The 22,606-nt window shown below is 40.2% G+C and overlaps 1 protein-coding gene across 8 annotated transcripts in view; it reads left to right on the forward strand.

The window, feature by feature from the left end:
- The window catches only part of LOC121443013 (adenomatous polyposis coli protein-like), a 93,326-nt gene that overhangs the window by 59,211 nt on the left and 11,509 nt on the right, over positions 1-22,606 (forward strand). For 3 of the 8 annotated variants that reach the window (XM_041644689.1, XM_041644690.1, XM_041644693.1), the window contains 8 exons: positions 4,767-4,871; positions 10,072-10,170; positions 12,485-12,863; positions 14,459-14,554; positions 15,953-16,006; positions 19,361-19,500; positions 20,531-20,608; positions 21,239-21,355. In XM_041644689.1, coding sequence (XP_041500623.1) covers positions 4,767-4,871; positions 10,072-10,170; positions 12,485-12,863; positions 14,459-14,554; positions 15,953-16,006; positions 19,361-19,500; positions 20,531-20,608; positions 21,239-21,355 — 1,068 coding nt within the window. The remainder of the gene's footprint in view (positions 1-4,766; positions 4,872-10,071; positions 10,171-12,484; positions 12,864-14,458; positions 14,555-15,952; positions 16,007-19,360; positions 19,501-20,530; positions 20,609-21,238; positions 21,356-22,606) is intronic. The other 5 variants (XM_041644691.1, XM_041644692.1, XM_041644695.1 and 2 more) reach the window with 3 other exon arrangements.

The raw sequence follows: 22,606 nt of genomic DNA on the forward strand, positions 1-22,606 counted from the left end.
AGTGCTCTTAACTGCTGAGCCATCTCTCCAACTTGGAAACATGTTATACCTTTCAGCAGTTAAAATTTAGTCACTTTAGCGTCGGCTGTCGGTTTCTAGAATGAAATCACCATCTTGGGCTATCATTACCCTGTAAGTGGGCTTTTTCTTATATGTAATTCCTAGTTTTAAAAAAATGATCAAACATTATTGCTTGTAGTTATCCCACAATCCTTATAGAAATGGTAGTAAAAACATTCAATGAAACAGTCACAAACACCAGGGGAAGTGACAGAAGTGAAGTGGAGGCTTTGGCAGAGTTGCCCAGACCTAACTGGTAGAGCTTACAGAGAGTACGACAGCCATGACAGCGTGTGTCATGGAGTCCTTAAGGGTTCCGAGACCGGCTGTTCAGGTCAGCTGTAATGTAAGTGTTAAAGGGGCTGAAATGAGATTAGTTGAAGAGCTGTTTACAAGCAGGTAAGGGGGATGGAGAAATGGCTCAGCAGTTAGAGCCCTGGCTGCTTTTCCAGAAGAACCAGATCAGATTCCCAGTACCTGCCTGGTAGCTCACAACCATCTGTAACTCCAGTTCTAGGGGATCTGTGCTCTTTCCTGACCTCCATTGGTAGCAAGCTTGTCCATAGTGCACATACATTCTTTTTGTTGGTGGTGTATCCCTGGTCATCCTGGAACTCACTCTTGTAGACCAGGCTGGCCTCTAACTTCGAGGCCAGCTGCAGTGACCACAGAAGGGGCTGTGTTTCTTAGAGCAACTTGTGTTGCTTCCAGAAGCGTGCTGAAAGACAGGGTTGGAGGAGAGCAGGAGTTTCATCATTAAGTACGTTTTCAGCTAACGATAAATAATTGTAAATTTTTATATAGTATTTGCAGTTTCAGTTATATAGGTTTACTGTAATCTATTCAAAGAGCCTTATCCTTGGGGCGGGGCAACTTATTTTCTGTCAGGATAGAATAGGGGAACAAACAGCAAGCAGCTATGTTGAAATATGTAGCAGTTTTGGGAGCTCGCTTGCTTTTTTAAATTTTATTTTAGTTGTATGGGTGTTTTTCCTTCATGTATGTGTGTGCACCACATGGTGGAGGTGGCTCACGCCTTTAATCCCAGCATTTGGGTGGCAGAGGAATTAAGTTTCAAGGCCAGCCTGGTCAGTGAGCCCCTCTCTCGCAAACAAAAACTCCAAACAGGACAAAGTAGATGAGCTGCTGCCTGGTGCTGTGTGGTCATATGGATGGAATGTAACTAGGCAGGGGAGAACTTACTGTAATGATAAAAATATTCTACAACTTGATTTTGGTGATGCTTGGTAAATTTACTGGCAATCATTCCAATTGAACACTTAATGTGTATATTTTGTGGTACTCAAGTGCTTAAGCAAAACCGCTTTTGTTTGTTTGCCGGGCCAGTGATATTATCCAACGTCAGGAGGCAGAGGGGTCAGAAGTTCAAGGCCAAGCCTCAGCTACATAGCAAGTTCAAGATTAGCCTAAACTACATGAGCCCCTGCCTCAAAAAACACATACTTTCTTCTTCTCAGGCCCATCACCTAGGGCAGGAAACTGTTTCCCTTTTACAGAACCATAGGAATACAGCTTTCGCTGGTTACTAGAAGTCAGCAAGCAATAGCCTCTCTTGGTATGCAGAGACTGTAATTGAGGACAGTCATCCAAGAGTACAGGTGTGCTTCAGTCTGGGTCCGTGGGGAAGTAAAGGGACGGGGCACAAAGAGAAACTTCTTCATCTGAACATCAGTCACAGGCAGTCCTTAAGGTTTTTTGTTTTGTTTTGTTTTTCTCTGTATCTTTCTTTCTTAGGCCACTGCACCCAATGAAGAGCAGTGTGTGACTCTGTCGACTGGGCAAGGGAATTGCTCTGTGGCCCTTGTAAATTTCCTTTGCTGAGCGTCAATCACAGGCAGCCCTTAAGGCTTTTTTTCTGTGTCTTCTCTTTCTTAGACAATCTCACTTAATGGTTTATACTGTTCAATTTATTTTTCTTGTCCTTAGCTCCAGATTCTTAATTCTTAATTCATGCTCCTACCATGTATTACCACTTAGGATTTGCCAAAGACTTTAAATCCAACATATCAAAAACCCAATTAACAGTTGAGTTTGGTGGCAAACACCGTTAATCCCAACACTCAGGAGGCAGAGACTGGCAAATCTGACTTTGAAGCTAGTCTGGTCTACCTAGTGAGTTCCAGGCCAGCCAGGGCTGCAGTGAGACCCTGTGTCACCAAACAGAACAACAGAAGCCCATCTACACCATGACCGGCTGGCCACCTTCTCCTCATCTATTTCTAAGGACTGTGTGAGCTGAGGAGCATTAGAGTAGTACTCCATATCCTGGAGCCATTGTTGGCTATTTCTACATCGCTGTGGCAAAATAGCAGAAACAGGCAAATGAAGAGAAAGAGTTTGGGATATACAGTCTGTCTTGCTGGATAGGGCTTAGGAGCAAGGGCATGAAGTGACTAGTCTGACTACTTCAGCAGTCCCGAAAAGGAGACGGGAATGCCGGTGCCTTGTGCTTTCTCCTTTTTCCCCTTTTTAGTCAGTCAGAAACCCCAGCTCCTAAGTGGTACCGTCTCTTTCAGGAAAGGTCTTCCTGTCTCCTAATTGATTCCACCCTAACCCTCAGGTGGCATGGCTGCCTCATAACACAACGTGCACTTAGTCCTTCTCTAAACGCTCCATAGTCTTATCAGTTCTAACACGGTTCAAAACCCACTCTCTTTGAGACTTAGGGTACTTCCTTAACTTCATAAACAAAGTAACAATTGTAACATTCTTAACAGGTGACATACCGTGTCACAGTAATACAATTGGTGGACTGGACAAAGCTTATTGCAATGATAAAAATATTCTAAAACGGAATTATGGTGCTACTTGGTAAATTTATTGAAAATCACTTAATTGAACACTTAATATATACATTTTGTGGCACTTGACTGCTTAAGCAGAATTGTATGTATTTATTTATTTATTTGCCAAGCCAGTAATGCATTCCTGTTACCCAGCACTCAGAAGGCAAAGGCAGGGAGATCAGTAGTTCAAGGCCAGCCTCAGCTACATAGCAAACATTCCCATTACAACATGAAGGACTGGGAGGATAGCAAGGAAAGATCAAACCAGAGTAAGTGGGAAGCCCAGCATGGCAGATTCCAGATGCTGCCCCGCCTCTCCAGTTCTGCCTCCTGCAGCTTGTGCAGCCTCTGTTAGGGTATTTCTGCTGCACGTGTACAGCTCTCCTTAGGACACCTCACAGTCTGCCGTCTCTGGATCACTTCACAGCCTCACGAGTGGGCTCTCGGGCCTCCTTGCAGGAACTCTACTCTGCCACGTGTCCACAGCAGTTTCCTGGACTCTTGGTCCAAGTTTTCATGAGCTATAAATCTTGAAGTTGCATGCCTGCAAAACCACATGGGCAACCCTGACCAACTGGCCAGTGTGAGGGGTAGTCTAGCCAGTTCTTACCTTATCTGGGGTGGCCCCTGTGCCCCTTGGCAGCAGAACTTGAGAAACATTTTCCATGGTAGTTTTCAAGTAAGGTGACATTCTCATTTCAGTTTCCCCCTTCCCTATGAGTTTATACTTTTTTACAGGCTGGAGCCTTCAGTGAGTGGAGTATTGCCTGCAAAGAGAATGTGAATTTCATAATTGTGCCAGCCTCTAACATTTTAAACATTTATCTACACTGATCTTTAATCCAACTTCAGACTCTCTGCCTGCTCCTTCGTTTGATAGATTTCACGTTTTTCATATATTTTTGTTCTCTTTCACTGTAAATCTAAGAGCAGTGAGTGAAACCATGCCCCAGCCTGTATGTTACGCTGTCTTGAAATTTCCTCCACCAAACAACTTAATTTGTTACCCTTGAATTAAGTCTCACTCCATTTTTCAGGATACAGTCGAAAGCAGCCTTGTTTTTTTGCCAGATATAACACAGCTAGCCTCCAGTACGGTTCCTTTAGAGTCTTTGCTCCTCCTGTGAACCCAGAGAGCACAGTTGTCTGCCTTCCTGTCAGCGTTCTGATCGTCAGCACTCACACCAGAATACCTCATTAAGCCCTGCTTAGCAGTGCTTCTCAACCTGTAGGTCACAACCCTTTGACCGGGGTCACCTGGGGCCATTGGAAAAACACAAATATTTATATTACAATTCGTAATAGTAGAAAAGTTTCAGTTATGAAGTAGCAACGAAAATAATTTTATGGTATGTTTACTAGGTCGATGTCACTTTTATTTCATACAACAGATAGTGGCTACATTAGCAAAGTTTTCTGTTTTACATATCAGTTTTGAAGAGCTTGTCATTTGGTTTCCTATGACCTTTGCAGATGTGCACATATTCTCTGTAAAAAAATGTCTGCACGGGAGCTATTGTAAGCCTAGGTGTTAGTCTAACTGCTGTATTTGCAGCAGCACCATTAAATGCCACAGTCATGTGACCTTGCAGAAAAGGACAGTTATTTGCTTGTATTCCTGATAGTGAGGAAAGCACATCTGGTGGAGGATGTGTTTCTGTGAGCTCAGAAAATTCTTTGTCTTATGCAGCTCAAATGCTCAGGGGAACGCTTCCCTTCCCACTTACCAGGATAGTCTACTGCAAGCCATGCTGGAGGCTGGACGTGTAGCGTGTGCTTCTCGTCTTTTGTCAGCCTGTATAATTGATTCGTTAAGAGGTTGGAAGAAAAAGACAAGCTGTGAGCTATAAAAGTGTACTCCATTTTTCTACATAATTTATGCTAACTCCATGTTAACAGAGGTCTTCTCAGAACAAGCATGAGTCTGCCTCCCATGAAGTTGAACGGCAGCATGACGGTCAAGGAATGGCAGAAAACAACATGGCAACTTCTAGTACTAGCCAGGTATGAACCATCATGTCTCATTTTTGTATTGATTCAGTATTTAAAAAGTAAATGATCCACAAGTCCTTCCTGTTTCCTTAGAATGTGTTTCTACATTCAATGTCAAAGTCCTATCTTTTCTCCTTACTACATTTGAATATACTTTCGGAGTCTGCTGGAATATCCTTATGCTCCAGATCGTGTTTCTGCGTTGGTCTCCAGTGTGTGGCGGGCATAGTTTTGGAGAGTGTTCAGTTCTGTGTGGTTGACCCTGCTGTTGCTACATTGGCATGGTTCTGCTTTCCTCTGAGGCTCTCAGTACAAAGACATGTTTCTGGGTTTATAATGATTGCAAAGACCCTTATAGTGTTTACTTTCTGATGTACTTCACGATTACACAAATTTAGAAATAAATCTTAACTGGAAAAGATTACTGTGATGCATATAAACAATAAGCTGTATAGTTCATCGTGTTTAGCTGTTACTGTGTTATATTTTTACCATCTGTACAAATTGTCACCAATTTTCAGTTAGTGCTTATCAAAATAATATGACAACTTTTCATTGGTGTGTCCTGTATTTCTCAAGTTTCCTTTAAAAGACATTTTATGTTGTAAATAAATATTTTAAAATGGAATTTCACCAAACTGACTTTAAGATAATTTTCCTACTATCAACAAAAAAGATTAGTCTTTCTAGGTTACTTATGATGGTATTATTTATACGAGAGAGAGAGAGAGAGAGAGAGAGAGAGAGAGAGAGAGAGAGAGAGACACTATTCTAATTCATTAAATAAAGCTTCAGATGTTTCCTGTTTAAAGATATTTCCTTTTACTGGGCTAAAACAGATACTTAATTCCAAATCACTGATTAGCACTATACGGGAAAATTATTTGATGGTAAATTAGGGTAAAATAATGAGAGTTAGATAGAAGGGTTGAGTTCTTTTTTGAGAACTATCTATTCCTACATTGCAGAAGGATGAAGAGTTCAATTTAATTGGACAGTTCAGACTTCAGTATTACTCATCTGGTGGAAGCTATCTATACTAGTTAGGTCTCTGTGGTACTATAGAAAAACCAGCTCTAGGTTGATTATGCTAAATATCAGAAATGGAGACTGTTGCAAGATAAAACGATTAAAAGGACAGCACTCGGAAGGCAGAAGCAGGCGGATCTCTTTGGGTTTGAGGCCAGCCTGGTCTACAAGAGCTAGTTCTGGAACAGGCTCCAAAGCTACAGAGAAACCCTGTCTCAAAAATCTGGGAGGGGGGATGAAAAGGAAATTTTTATGATGAAATGGGTGAGAAAACCACAAAAGAAGGATCAGTAGGTTTCAGAAGAATGTGAATACTTTAGTATTTGGAGAAATCAAAACAGGATTGTTAGACAACAGAAGTCACAATCAGGTGCTGGAGAGATGGCTTAGCAATAAGCAGCACTGACCAGTTAGTTGCCCAGAGGATCTGAGGTTCAAGTCCTAGAACCCACATGAAGGCTCACTCCATTCCCAGGGGGTCCAGTGTCCTTTTCTGGCTTCCAAGGGCATTAAACACTTATGTAGAACACAGACAGACATACATGCAGACAAAACACCCATATAGTTGGTTTTGTTTTTGTTTTATTCTTTGGGGGCCCGCTACCCAGCTCCCAAATAAATACATGGAGATGTATTCTTGCTTATGAATGCCCTGCTGTAGCTTGGCTAGTTTCTAACCAGATTTCTATCCTGTTTCTCTTTAACTACATTTTGCCTCTTGGGCCTTTTACCTTTCTCTATTTTATAGAACTTTCTTTCCTTCTTAATCTGTATCTGGCTGTGTAGCTGTGTGGTGGGGCCCTGGCTCCTTTTCTCGTTTCTTACTCTCTTCCCTAGATTTCCCCTATTTATTGTCTGCCCACCAGTCCCACCTATTCCTGTCTCCTATCTAGCTATTGGCTGTTCATCTCGTTATTAGACCAATCAGGTGTTTTAGACAGGCAAAGTAGCACAGCTTCACAGAGTTAAACAAATGCAACATAAAAGAATGCAACACATTTTTGCATTGTTAAACAGATATTCCACAGCATCAATAAATGTAACCTGTTATTCCACAACACACTCATACATGTTAAATGATTTAATTAAGATTTTGACAAGAGAGATTATTTTTTTACTTTTCCCTTTCTTAAATTAAAATATAATTGCATCATTTTCCCTTCCCTTTCTAAAAGCCCTTCAGTCTCTCCAGTATTCATCTATATGTGCCCTCCCCTCAAATTCATGACCTCTTCTTTGTTATTACTGCATTGTGCATATATATAACACATAAATCTATAGATAGAACCTGTTGAGTCTGTTTAGTATTGCTTGAATGTACATAACTGCAGAGCTGACTGACCACTTGGTATTGGATTACCAGTTAAAGGACTCGTACCTGAAGAAGACTAATTCTTTGACTCTCAGCATTTTTAGTTGCCTGTCATTCTTTGTCTAGGCATGTCCCCGCCCCAGCCCACCCACTAGATATTCCTCCTTCCACAGTAGCATATCTGTTCAGTGATGTTCTCGTTCAGACCTTGTTTAGGCAGCTATATTGTTGAGCATCATGACTAAAATGTCCCTGTCGTTTCTAAGAGACACAGTCCACAGCAGATTTCCTGGTCCTGACTTTTACAATTTTTGATTCCTCATCTGAGATGTTCCCTGTGCTTTAGGGACAAGAGTTGTGTCATAGATATATTTGCCATACAGGTTTTCTCTGCATTTTGACTTTTCTGTAATGGTCTCCATCTATTTTAGAGAGAAACTTCCTTGCTGTAGGGGGAACGACACTGATCTGCAGTGTGAGGCTAAGTACCAAGAGTGTAGTTAGGAAGTACACTGGCTTAATCAGTTATTGGTGATGCTCTCCTCTTAGGCCCATGATCTCACTTGCCCTGGATAGTGGGCTAGGTTTCCAGTTCCAAGCATGATTTCATTTCCCTCCTGTTTACCAGGTCTTAAGTCCTGTTACTGTTGGTTACCACCAAGCTATGAGTGCCACTCTGCACCCTTAGGAATATCTTTTGTTGTGTTGTGTTTTGAGACAGGGTTTCTCTGTGTAACTCCGGCTGTCCTGAAACTCGCTCTATAGACCAGGCTGACCTCAAACTCAGAGATTTGCCACCACTGCCTTCTGAGTGGGCCTAAAGGTGTGCACCACCACCTGCCAGCTCCCTTACCATGCTGGTTTTTGTTGTGGTTCCTCGGCATCACAGCTGGGTAGGACTATTGGTGCTTTTCTCCCTTACCAATTGCAGAACTAGGAAATTGAGGACTAGGAAAGCTAGTCCTCAGTGGGGAACTTGACCTTTAGAAAGTCAAGATGGGCTGAGCAGTGAGTTCTAGGACAGGCAGGGCAATACAGAGAACACTGTCTCAAATATGGAAGGTAGGAACAGTAAAATCAGGAGTTCGTGGCTACCTTTGGCTGCAGAGACAGTTAGAGGCCAGTCTGGGTTACAACAGATCCTGTCTCAGAACAACAGCAAAAAAGTCAAGATTATCTTATTTTCAAACATTTATAAAAAGCAAAAAAAAAAAAGTAAAAATATATAGATATTTACATCGGCTATTTAAAGATACTTCAGAGTGGGCAAAGGAAGACCAATGAGACAGTTCTCTGTGCACACGTGTGTGCTCTGCATAGAGGTCTAGGTCACTGTGCACACGTGTGTGTGTGCTCTGCATAAATGTCTAGGTCACTGTGCACACACGTGTGTTCTGCATAGATGTCTAGGTCACTGTGCACATGTGTGTGTGCTCTGCATAGAGGTCTAGGTCACTGTGCACACGTGTGTGCTCTGCATAGATGTCTAGGTCACTGTGCACACGTGTGTGCTCTGCATAGGTGTCTAGGTCACTGTGCACATGCGTGTGTGTGCTCTGCATAGATGTCTAGGTCACTGTGCACATGTGTGTGCTCTGCATAGATGTCTAGGTCACTGTGCACACGTGTGTGCTCTGCATAGATGTCTAGGTCACTGTGCACACGTGTGTGCTCTGCATAGATGTCTAGGTCACTGTGCACACATGTGTGCTCTCTAGGTCACTGTGCACACACGTGTGCTCTGCATAGATGTCTAGGTCACTGTGCACACACGTGTGCTCTGCATAGATGTCTAGGTCACTGTGCACACATGTGTGTTCCAGGATAGCCAAAGCTACAAACTAGGACCCTGTCTCAGTTTAAAAAAGAAAAATCCTACCTAGTTCATGCTTTACCACAGTCCCTGATGAATAATTAAGTGAATGACTAGAGGTTGTAAGGAGAACTGATAACCTTGCTAGGAAGAGGATGTTCTGATCTGTGTTTATTTCCTCAGAAAGTTAAGTGATAGGAAAGGCTAGAAGTAAATTACTCAGGCTAGTCCCTGCTTGTTCCCCTTGTTTGTTTGGAGAGCTTTGTTAACGCCTGTGGGTATGATAAAGTTCCAGCACAGTTGGGAGAAGTCGTGCACAGGTGATTCCAGATGACACAAAGGCAGAACAGTAGTGGTCCATACAGATCATATTCACGTGGGCTACCCATTTTGTTTCGAAGACTGTTCTGTCATTTGTTCCGTAAATATTTTACTGTTCATTTCCAAGCTAAGAATGCTTTTCAGAATGCATACCTGATGTCATTATTATATTCCAAAGAAACGAATGATTCCTCCCTAGCACTGGATAGCCTCTTGTGATTCATTCGCTGTTGTTTCATAAATGTGTCTATCATGCTTTCTTTGACTTTGAGCCTAGATAAGGGCCATGAATTTGTTGGTTTATATCTAAAGTTTGTTCTAATCTCTTGGCCACCTGTAGGTTTTCCATCATGTCCTTTGTTCTTTTTAAAATATAATTCTGATTTTGCTAGCCTGCCACCTAAAGTTCAGGCTCCACAGCTTGAATATAACATCTTTTAAAGCCCCCCAGATAATTATTCACTCCACCCTGTGTCCACATTAGAATACGTCATGCTCTCCATGTTTGTCTTGGTTGTGTTGAGATGCAGCTTTCATTGTCCACAGCAGGTCATCGCTCCTTCTCTTCCTTTGGGATTCTGTGCAGTCCTCTGCTGTGGTGCTACATTATGTTAGGCTGAAGTTTTTATTTTTCCTCTTTCCCTGTGAATGCCAGTGAGCCCTTTCTAAACTGTGAGGCTAGAGTTGCCTGTGTTTGTAACCTAAATTACACTATCTGTAATTTGCCCCATTTCTAGAGTCCAGCTACACGAATGGATCATGAGACAGCCAGTGTTCTGAGTTCTAGCAGCACACACTCTGCTCCTCGAAGGCTGACGAGTCATCTGGGGACCAAGGTAACAGCAGAGAACAAGTCCTCTTGTCGAGGCTAGGCATGCTTTGCTAAGACAGTCGTCATGGACATTCTGTTCTCTAAAGATTTTGACTCAGTCTCCTGGGAAAATAATGTTTTTATACAAAGAAACATAAACGAGAAAATGAGAATTATAAAAACTCTCGAATTAGATGCCTGTTAATTTCTTGTTCAGCTCATTATCCATTTACCTGCAAGCATCCAAAGCCCCAGCCAAACTGACTGCTTCAGCACCCTGTGCCTTGCCTGTGGCGGCACCTAACACTTTTTGCGAAGGGCTGTCACCGTCTTTCCATGGCTCGGGACTCTGAGCCCTGCATCTCCAGAAGACATTTTCTTAATCCCTAACATCCTCTTAGCCACTGGCCTGTGTCCTCTCATAACAGTTGGCTTGAAACTTGCTCTTGGAAAACAGATTGTTGTCCTCTGTCTTCAGCATCTCACAGGATCTGCACATGATGTTAACGAATGTTTATTGAAATGGATGGAAAATCATTGAAATTGAGCATTAGCCAGTACTGCAAATATTTTAAGGTTAGGGGAGAGTGTGAGAAGAAAATCACTTTAGTGTTTTACTAAAATGACATTCTGAGCAACATGTTTTCAGTCAGAAGTGCAGGGCATTGTCTTCATAGCCTACTCTGTGTTCTCTGGCAGTGCTTAGGAAACACTGAAAAAACTAACGTTAATTTAAGAAATGAATTTTAGGGATAGGAACATAAGTCATTGGTAGAATGCTTGCCTAGTATGTCCAAGGCTCTGGACTCAATTCATTAAGAAGAAACAATAAAAATTAAAGAAATAAATTTGACTCATTAATGCTAATCCACAATAGTTTGTATTTAGGACCTCTCTGAGGTGTGCCAGTAAGGAGTTGCCTCTACATCACCAGTTCACCCAAACACTTGTATTCTTATCCCTCTAAGGAAGAAATTGGAAAGAAAGAATCTGCTTCAGGCCATTAGTCTGAAGCTGACGAGATTGATTCAGCATCAACACAATATTGGCTCTTGGCACATGGACGTTGGCATTCATACTGCGTTTCCTTTAGAAGTGATACGTGCATAATAATATTCAGGCTTTGCTATACAATTTGAATGCCAGACTATTATTTTATGTAGTTTTCTGTATAATGTAAATCCTTACAATTTGCAGTGGAGAAAATGCAGAGAGCTTATGCTCAAGAGACATCAAATAAATTAACTAATACCACATAGCTTGCTTAAAAGTGCTGGAGCCAAACTTGGAACCTAGGTCTGATAAAAACACATTATCCCCAGCCCTGTCACTGCCATAATAGAGCTAGCACCTCTAGGAACTGTGATACACTTCTGAGCAGCGTTTTGCAGTAAGCAGCATAGCTAGGTCATTCTTGGTTACACTATACAATGTTATGCAGCACCTACAAGATGCCCCTAACACTCTTCCAACACTGTTGTTAAGACCAAAAATACGTATCCTTGTGGATTACTGACTTACTCAGATGATGCTTTCTGCATCTCATACCCTCTCTTATGGAATATCCTCTAACTTTGAAGGGAAGCTAATAGCGACCCATGCTAACTGGATGCTGGTTTTCTATTTCTAGTGTCCTTCTCAGTTCATCCTTCCAGCTTACTGTAAGCAACCAATGCTTACCAGTTGCTTTCTAAAAGGAAAATGATGACAGTTCTTGGCTTTGTCACTTCCTATGTGTTTGTGGCATTTGTCTTTTTATGACAAAATAATTTTAGATGATAACAGATCATATACGTTTGAATGTTGTAATTATAAGCCTGATGAAATGTAATGATTGCGGAGAATTAGAATTTAGTAGATTATAATTGCTACAAAATGTTTTCTATTGCTTAGAAGTAAAATGAAGTTTTAAATTATATAAAGAATTTAATAAACACATTCCAGAGAGAGAGAGAGAGAGAGAGAGAGAGAGAGAGGAAGGAAGGAAGGAAGGAAGGAAGGAAGAGAAAATGAGAATGAATGGGTATGTGAGAAAAAGAAAAAATTATTTTCATTCATGTAACAGTTAGCTTTAGCTGATGCAGGCATGTAGCAATTTCAGTACTGTAAGAACCTATTTTTTTCAGCAGTCTGCAATATTATCACTTAGTCATATAAACCAATTGTGGATGTTATTTTGAAATAGCACTCATCACTTCATCCAGAAGTTTTTTTTTATTTAATTTTGTTTTGTTTAAATTTTTAATGAATTTAGTAAATAATCCCATTCATCACTTCATTAGATCTGGCTTTTGGGTATCAAAGTCATAATTTTGTTTCTAAACTCATTTGGCCCACAGGTGGAAATGGTGTATTCATTGTTGTCAATGCTTGGTACCCATGATAAGGACGATATGTCACGAACTTTGCTAGCTATGTCTAGCTCCCAAGACAGCTGTATATCCATGCGGCAGTCTGGATGTCTTCCTCTCCTCATCCAGCTTTTACATGGCAATGACAAAGACTCTGTATTGTTGGGAAATTCCCGGGGCAGTAAAGAGGCTCGGGCCAGGGCCAGTGCAGCTCTCCACAACATCATTCACTCACAGCCTGACGACAAGAGAGGCAGGCGTGAAATCCGAGTCCTTCATCTTTTGGAACAGATACGAGCTTACTGTGAAACCTGTTGGGAGTGGCAGGAAGCCCATGAACAAGGCATGGACCAGGACAAAAATCCAAGTATGTTGTCTGTAGTGTACATCACATTGCATGTTTCAAAGCATATGTAAGTTACAGGTTAGAAACTCGTTGTAGTTAGTATGCTGTCTTTATGAATAGAAAGGATTTGTATTAGCTAGCTATTGCTGCTAACACATTAAAGGCTTAAATCTGCATTTCCCTAAAACTTTAGTGAAGGAAAATGTTATATGCACTACTGAGCAATCAAAACAGAACAAGCAAATCAGTTGTGAGGGTGATCTGTCTGGGCAGGCGTTCCCTTCCTCCCTCACTGCTTTATTGCTTCCCCAAAACTGAGGACACAGTTAAAGAGGACAGCTTTTCCCAGAAGAGGAGGACCATCATTCAGTCAGGGGTATATGAGTAGCAGCAGTCCCTGCTAGAACCTCCAGGCAGGCTTTTAAGAACAAACCAAAAGACACTTGTAATTAAAACTTAAAGCTAGCTGCTTTGATGGCTCATGTGTGTAATCTCAGCATTTGAGAGATGGAGACAAGAGGATCAGGAGTTCAAGGTCTTCTTGGACTGTACAGAGTTAAGAGTCAGCCTTTGTCATGGGACCCTGTTTCAAAGAACCACAAAAAGAAAAAAATTCTTGGTAGAGCTAAAATCAATGTGAGCAGCTAGGTTGCCCTTTGAATGGAGCTCAGGAAAGTTATTTTTACGTAATTTCCTTCAGTTTTTAGCAACCCAGCCATAGTTTTCTACATTGTACGTCACATACACTGGACACACTCTACCTGCTGTTTCTTGGTCCTCACAGCAGCCTTTATGGAGTAGGAGCAAAGGAAAGGTGTATCGTCTCCATTTGTAAACGAAATTGATGTTTAAGCTAAAAACACTTGCGTATGTCCTTGAACCTATATAGCAGAATTTTTCTAAGCTTAATATAAAGATTATTTCAAATCTTAAGAATGTATAAGGCAAGGAGCAAGGATAATTTTTTTTTTTAATTCACTTAGGGAGACTTGGAGTGAGAGGTGAGAGCCAATAGACACTTTGTTTAGAGAACATTCCTTTCTTGATGGGGGAGGAGTACTCACAATTATTTAATAAGTCATATTATTGCTTCTGAAAAAATAGTTTAAAAATACTTTGTGTCAAATACTGACTTGAGACCTTGCATATAATATTAAAGATGTAAGTGCATTTTACACTTTATTTCAGATACCGTTTTCTTTACATTTGTATTATGTATCTGTCTGTATAGGAAACTTTGTGCTAGGTATCACATTTGTATGCGACCATATGCTTTTAATCCATAGCCATCGTAGTTGTTTACACTGAAATTAGAAACAAAATCCAACAGTATTATACCAAAGTGTGTTTAGTTTTTCATGTAGTCATCATTTAAAATGATTACACATATAAGCTATAGCAAAACCTACGGGAGACCCAGTCTGACAGGCTTGGTTACAGCAGGCAAGTGAACATGTGTCGTGTTCCACTACTGTGGTGTTTGTTCATCATTCAGCAAGTACTTGCTGATCTGCCAACCTTAGGGACATATTAATAACCCCGGCACATTTTAGAAGTGTAATAGCATCTCTTCTATAATAACAAAATATTATGGCTTAGGTAAATTTATTTTTCAGTGCCAGCTCCTGTTGAACATCAAATCTGTCCTGCTGTGTGTGTTCTCATGAAGCTTTCATTTGATGAAGAGCATAGACATGCAATGAATGAACTTGGTAAGATAAAAAGGTTTCTTAATGCCATAAGTAAATGCTGCTGAATCTTTAAAACAACTATAGAAATTCATCATTGGAATAAATACAGATGATAAGTTGATATAATGTAAGGCTACTAACTTCCATCCATATAGGAAAAAACGAAAAACCACTGTACCCAGGTCTCCATGGGAAAATGGGTCCTGAATCATAGAAATGTCTACCTTCTTATAAACCAACTTCAGTTTTTAAAATCTTAACTAAAGTTTGGAAAAATTACTAAGTGGACCACCCCTGTCCCTGTTACCCAAAGAGATCCTGTGTCACCTCTGATGAAGAGGAATTATTTGAATTATTTGTTAAAACGTCATTGTTCTTAGCCAGTCAGTGGTGGTGCATGTCTTTAATCCCAGCACTTGGGAGGCAGAGGCAGGTGGATCTCTAGATTAAGAACAGCCTGGTCTACATAGTGAGTTCCAGGACAGCCAGGACTACATGGAGAAACCCTGTCTTGGTTGTAGGGGAGGGGATCAGTGTTCTTGCAATCTATCCGTGACTTTAGATGAACACCAGGAAGAAGAGTTATTAGGACTTTAATTAATCTTAATGGTTATCAGTATTTTACTGGTTTTTCTTGAAACTAGCATATGTAGAAAGATATGTTCCAATTGAAGTTAGAAATATTGCATTAATTTCGGAGAAATAACTCCCTTATATACATATTATCACATCCTCTAAACCCTTTGTGACCATTGAGTACCCATTTTTTCATGTAGCAGTTTCTTTAATTTCTAGATTTATTTTACATGTTTATAAAGCATGTCATGCTGAGCCATCACTGTAAACTGGATTTCTGTAGTCATGCCACATGCAAGAACCATACACTGAGTTTCTGTCTTGGCATAGCTGTGCCCATGCTTTTGTGCTATTTTTGTTATTGCATTCCAGCCCCTGCATTGTATTCTTAGCACCCTGTCATTGTTATTCATCATTTACTATAAAAGTGGTACAGTTGTGAGACTCTTGACTACAAACTGCACTGCAGAACGTGAGTGCCATCTCCTTCAGAGTCATCACTCAGGAGAACTCTGTGCTCCGTGGCTTGAGGCCTGCTCTCCAGCCATGCTTTTCTTCCCACAGGCCCATCTGGTCCTCTTTCCAGTGTCCTGTGAAACTTCATTTAATCTTATGGGTTTTCCCATTTCAGTACAATCTCAGCATTTATGACTTTTTTTCCTAATGCCAATAATTATGAAAAGGTATAAAACTAACAACAGGAAAACACAGTTTTAAGATATTGCAAAGATTTTTCTATAAATGTTCATATGTTCCAATGAACTATAGACTAGGACTGACACATTAATTATCTGAATTTCAGAATAAAACTTAGACTCAGTATTTGTTCCTCTTCTTCTTCAGGTAGGAAGGCTACCGGGGGCATTTCACCACAGGAGCTAGGTCAGGGGCTCTCAGGTGAGGAGCAGGAGGGGCTCTGGGGTGTGACTGCGGGGACATAGCCACAGGGTTACCTTCCTCTCACTCCTCGCCTTCAGATTTGTACTGGGGCAAAAGAAGAGTTAAGGTCTCTGTGTCACAGGCAGGGAGTATAAGATAGCAGAGGATCTGGCCGTAAGGACTAGGGAAAGTGTCAGCCCCAGTCAGATGAGGACAACTCTTAGGCCTAGTCATGAGCACTGTCACGTGTAGTATGTGACGATCTGCCTGCCCAAGAAAGTTTGATAGACACTGGAATTTTCAAATGATTAAGATATCCATGGCTTCCAGTAAAAAATATGATTTATTTACATTAATATTTCACAACACTTCTAGATCATAACAGTCAGCAGAGGCACTTGCCAGGCCAGATAGATTTTCCAGCCCATAGCAAACAGACTCCCCAGAGTAGGACCCCAGGAATTAAACATAGTCTGAGTGATGCTTATGGTTGTCAAATTGGGGTATCAGTCTACAGAATATTGATGTGGACCCCAATACTTACTTTAGAGAGACTATCTCAGGCTAATGATGGCTGTCTAAGCTAATGATAAAAAAAATTCTGTACTTTTAAAAATTAAATGTCCTATTATCTTGTTTTAGTGTGACTGTGAGTCTATTCAATATCTCTTGAAGCAATTGGCTCTTCCTTGCTCTTCCTTGTCTGTAAGGCAATTGAACGTCCTATCATTTAATAGTGAGCTCATTCTAGACCTCTGCATAGACACTATCAATAGTGAGCCCATCTAGACACCAGTGCAGGAGGGTATATTCACTTCTGCATTGAGACATACTCATTTTTCTGCTGCTTATGAATTTACATCATATTTCAGTGAATCTTTTTATAGTTTTAACCTGTGAATTATATCTTTGCCTCAGAATTCACTGATTTTTTTTCTTTTTACTTGCCTAAAATTATAAAGGAATCTCTTTTATCTAATCTTCCAAGTTTTACTAATTTTTTTTTCAATCAGTTATAGTCTTTCTAGAATTGTTGACATACAGTATATCTTTAATTTTTGTTTAAAATCAAATCCTAAAATTGATATTTATGGATAGGAGAATTCCCTGACAATTGAAGGCCTTCATAGCACCTTCTTTAGACCATTTTATCTTTCTTACGAAATAATACAGATACTACACTAGGCAAGACTTCATGCAAAAATAGAGCATAGTGTGTTTTACCTTGGTACTAAGACCCTGCTTCACAGTACTCTACATCGGCATCCAGTGCCACAGTCTTCAGGTCTTTAGTGACTCCCTAGTATCTTGTATCAAAATATCAGTTATGTTGCTGTCTCCTTCTTCTTTACTCAACTCTACAAAATACTAGCCTTCGTTGGAGCCTGGCCTTAGGCTCTCCTTCTCTGTCCTTGTGCTCCATCTTTTACTGTGTTAGTCACTATTCAGCCAGTGTTCTCTGATTCACGTGTCAATCTAACTTTTCCCTCCCAAGTTTTATGTGTGTTAGGCAAACACTCTACCACCAAACCCTTTGGATATGTTTTCATTCTACTTACCTGGCATCTTCCTTTATATGGTATTCTAGACACTTCCAACTGAACTCTCACAAATGGAAATTGTTACCTTCATCCCAAAATCTGTCTCTTCCAGATTTCCTTCTGGCATTCTAATAAACCACTTGCTCAAATCAAAATCTTAGGAAAATCATCCGTGACTGCATTGGTATCTCCCACATTTAGTAAAGGAGCACTTTAATCCTAATTCTTGAGTATATCTCAAGCCAGGCATGGTGGCACACACCAAGTGCTTGGGAAGCAGATGAAGGTTTATCTCTGAGTTCAAGGCTGGTCTATTCTATGTAGGGAGTTCCTTCCAGGTCTATCGGAATGCATAGTGAGACCATGTCTCAAAAACAACAGCTGTGTGTGTGTGTGTGTGTGTGTGTGTGTAATTGCTATTTCTCATTGTGAAGCGAGGCACCATTGTCTCTCTGGTTCTGCATATTTTGTACTACTTCCAGTCATAAGCCATTTTGCACCTTGCACTCATACTTTATTTATAATGTGCCTCTAATTCTACTCCTCTTCCTAACATCCTGATCTGCTCATTGTTGTGGCTTCAGTTGGTGGCCTCCTCCTTGTTGGGCCCTTACACACACTGTTTATCCTACCTAGACTAATTCTTTCTCTTCCTTGCTCTGCCCTTGTTAGATTCTCAGTCATCCATTAAAGTTCACCTTAAACTTGGTTTCTCAGACCTTTCCGTGGGGCCTTCTCCACTGCAGATCTGGGTGCTGCACACCACTCATAAGTTTTGTGAAGACAGTGACTGGATTTGTTTCACTCACTACTTAACCCATTATTGCAAATAGATGGAGGGAAATCTTCATAAATATGGTTTAGATTTTCTTTATACAAATTAATTTGCTTGCCAGTGTTCAGAGAATTGCCTGTCATCTCTTCTTGTCATAAAGATCTGCATGAATCCTCCTGTAATTAAGATACCTTATCTTACAGTTTAAAGCTCAACATTGAACTTCATTTTGTGAGTCTACAAATTCTTCTGCTGATTTTTTCATGCTGCTCAACAACCCTTTAATAGTCCATGTGCTTTTTACCTTCCTTTTATTCTTGTCCTCACCGCTTCACTTCACTTGTTTATAGCTCGTTCCTTTGTTGTCTTCCCTTTCCTCCCCTTTTATGTTTCTCCTTTCCTCCCTAGTGTTGGCCATTGTGAGCATTACTTAGCATATCTGCTAGTTGAGTATTAGGAAGGAGGAAAATACTGAGTCTTGGTATGGATGATATGTTGTAGTAGCCACGGGAAGTAAGACTATTTTGTAAAGAAACTTTATAGTTGGTTGAATAGATTGTTCTTTATATGAAATAAGTTTTACTTCATGCACAATTTCATTTAAAAGTTTCATTATTCTGAAGGATACTTATTTGACACTTCAAAAAAAGTATTAGGCCACAGTAAATGACAATGGAAAGTAGTTTTAAAGCCCTTACACTAGCAATAAGTTAATTTTTCCATCAGGCTTAGGAAGACCCATGTTATAGCAGATAGCCTCCATTGTTGCCAAGGCACAGTGTATGTCAGTGAGCAGAAAACAGTGGTGGTGTCATTCAGTGAAGCTAGAGGCTGGAGGGTGGAGACACTGGCAGGAAGTGGAATTGTGTCGGTTGTACTTTATATTACAAAGAGATTGTTTATAGCAGTTTTGTGGCTTTTTCATTCTAAAGGGAAATTTATTTAAATCATGTAGTCTCATTCTTTGAGATTTCCCCCTGGTTTTTAAGCTGCCAAATTATACCAATTTATTTGATTCTAGATTATTATGTTTTTCCTTTTACCCTTGTTAATTAGGGGGACTGCAGGCCATTGCAGAGTTGTTACAGGTGGACTGTGAGATGTATGGGCTTACTAATGACCACTACAGTATTACTTTAAGACGGTATGCTGGAATGGCTTTGACAAACTTGACCTTTGGAGATGTTGCCAACAAGGTATGTCTTTTTATAAGATTTACTTCTTAAGGTAACTCAATTACGAGTCAATTTATTTTCATAAAAACAACTTTTTGAACTAAAGAAGCAAAGAATTTCTTCTGAGTTTTTGGTGTCTCCCACCCCACCCCAGTTGAGCAATGGCTGATAAAAGTCCTTCCTCAGCCGGGCGATGGTGGCGCACGCCTTTAATCCCAGCACTTGGGAGGCAGAGGTAGGCGGATCTCTGTGAGTTCGAGACCAGTCTGGTCTACAAGATCTAGTTCCAGGACAGGCTCCAAAACCACAGAGAAACCCTGTCTCAAAAAACCAAAAAAAAAAAAAAAAAAAGTCCTTCCTCACTGCTGCACACCCCAGCTTAGCAGGTCCTTCCTCAGTACTGCACACCCCAGCTTAGTAGGTCCTTCCTCAGTACTGCACACCCCAGCTTAGTAGGTCCTTCCTCAGTACTGCACACCCCAGCTTAGTAGGTCCTTCCTCAGTACTGCACACCCCAGCTTAGTAGGTCCTTCCTCAGTACTGCACACCCCAGCTTAGTAGGTTCTTTCTCACTGCTGCACATCCTAGCTTAGTAGGTTGTCTTTTGCCTAAACAAAGCAAAAGTGCACCTGACCTTAGACTGCTGTGCTGAATTTACATAGCTGCTCCAGCAGCATTGTTCCTCGTACTGGGCATGTAGCAAAAAATGGTGGTCCATCCACCTAGACAGTGCAGACCAGCAGTACTGGAGGAAAGAGTAATTTCCAAAGCACTGTTCCAGGAGAAAGCATAAGCTACCACGACAGACAGTACAGCACCATGCTCTGCCTTATTGTTTCTCAGGGCTTTGTTTGGCTTTTCCAGTTAGGTAAAAGATAGATAACAGAAATGGGAGGCATCTGTCTTCCATCTAGGTAGTTTTGTTCTGGGTCTTGTATAGGTGAAATAACATTTATAATTTAAGTAAGAACCAGCTTTGAAATTCAGTAGCTAGAAAGAAGCCAGCTGAGGCCGTCTCACTAATGCTGCTGCTCCGCGTCTCCCGTTGCAGGCTACGCTGTGTTCTATGAAAGGCTGCATGAGAGCACTCGTGGCCCAGCTGAAATCTGAAAGTGAAGACTTACAGCAGGTACTGCTTAGAATTTCTAGTGTTTTCCTGGATAGTAATGGTTAATGTACTGATTTATATTAAACTTTAGCTCAGTATTTAGTGGTTTACGTTAAAGTATGGTTCCATTAACACTAAAGTAAAGGAAAATATTTATGTTGAACTAATTCCTTTTGACATCCCCGTAACATATATGAGAAATTTGCTATAGGCAGAAAATTCCTATTTTTATTATTATAATCAATCATATTTAAATTAGTGGTTTTCATTTATGACCTTTCGAGACATGTAAATGCCATGCTTTGATAATGTAGCTGGAGCATTCCTAATTATAAATGTGAAACTATTTGTATGCTGCTTACATGACACCACGTGTGGAAAATCTGTGTTGTGGAACTGATCAGTGCACTATACTACATAAAGTTGCCTTTGGGTTAAACATGTATGGTACATATATATGGAATGTAATCTTATACCCAGGGAATGTCACACATGTACTAATATATTCAAAAAGCCAATTTTAAAATCTAAACACTTACATTGCCAAGCTTTTTAGATAAGATGTATTTAACTTGTAATAGATTCCTATTCTTACCTCTGGCTTTAGAAACAAAAAGGTATGCAAATTATTCTAAACCTGATTATTTGCAGGTTATTGCAAGTGTTTTGAGGAATTTGTCTTGGCGAGCAGATGTAAATAGCAAAAAGACATTGCGAGAAGTTGGAAGTGTGAAAGCATTGATGGAATGTGCTTTGGAAGTTAAAAAGGTAACTTTTAAATGTTCAGTACTGTACTAGGTAATCCACCTGCCTCTGCCTGCCTAGTGCTGGATTAAAGGTGTAAACCACCAGAGAGACCCTGTCTGAAACAAGGAGGGAGGCAAGACCCAACATCAGAGGCTGCCCTCCTTGACTTTCACATGGTGGCGTGCACACACCTATTCTCTCACAGCTCACACAGACACTTGTGTATTCACCATACACAGGCACACACAGCCTTATTTAAATGCATGTAGGTTCTATAGAAAGATACTGCTAAACAGCTAACAGGTGATTAGCCACTGCATGCTGAAAAGGGTACAGGACATCATTCGTTGTTAAACTACAGTGAGATGCTATTATGCATACCATACTGGATTAATGTTAAAAACTAAGCCACATGTCAAGGTAGTTGAGCCACTGGAGGCATTCTGTACTATTGTTGGGAATGTGAAAGTGTGTGTGAGCGCTTAGGGAAACATTGGGACAGGATTTATGTTAAACATACACCTTCCAAACTACCCAGCCATTCTATTCTTTAACATTTTCCTACAGGAACAAAAACTAATGTCAGACTCCAAGTAAAATAATTCAGACTGTGTTCAGAACCTAGTTTTTGTTTCTGGTGTTTTCTCTCTACATTGTTTATATTATTCTCCTACAATATTGTCCCCTTTGTGAGGTATTTGTATTAAATTCAGACTGCTGTAGCCTTCTTTTTAGAGTACTGTATTGCATCTGTATTGTCTGAAGTGCTTCTTGTCCTAATAGGAACAAATACATTTCTAATGAAGATTCCTTGATGGTATCATAAAAAGAAACACTGACTCTGGAATGTGACCAATTATAACCAGATACATTAATTGTGTATCAAAGTGTATCTGTGGCAGTTACATTTTTTTATATTAGGGAGCTTGGGCATTTTCATAATAACTTGGTTTCTTTAGGAATTTTAAGAATTTGTACATATTCTAGTACTTTTCAGAAGTTACATTATTTTTAACCAACAGCATAGGAATACATATATTTGTTTTTAATACAAATAGAATATTATATAACCTTCTCTGCAGTGTGTTGCCATTTAGTACTTAGATATCCTTCCATATACATACACAGTATATGAAGGTGTTTTAATTGAGTTTCTGTTATCCTCCTGATATTATTTTGTGATAGTGAATACAATTAGTGATTATCAATTCTGCTTCATATTCTGGGTTCATTAAAGATATATCTAATATCTAAACACTTGGAACAAAGGTC

This window comes from Microtus oregoni, unplaced genomic scaffold (assembly GCF_018167655.1).
Source record: "Microtus oregoni isolate MIOR12 unplaced genomic scaffold, Mior012 000098F_ref0000018, whole genome shotgun sequence".
NCBI classification, from domain to species: domain Eukaryota; kingdom Metazoa; phylum Chordata; class Mammalia; order Rodentia; family Cricetidae; genus Microtus; species Microtus oregoni.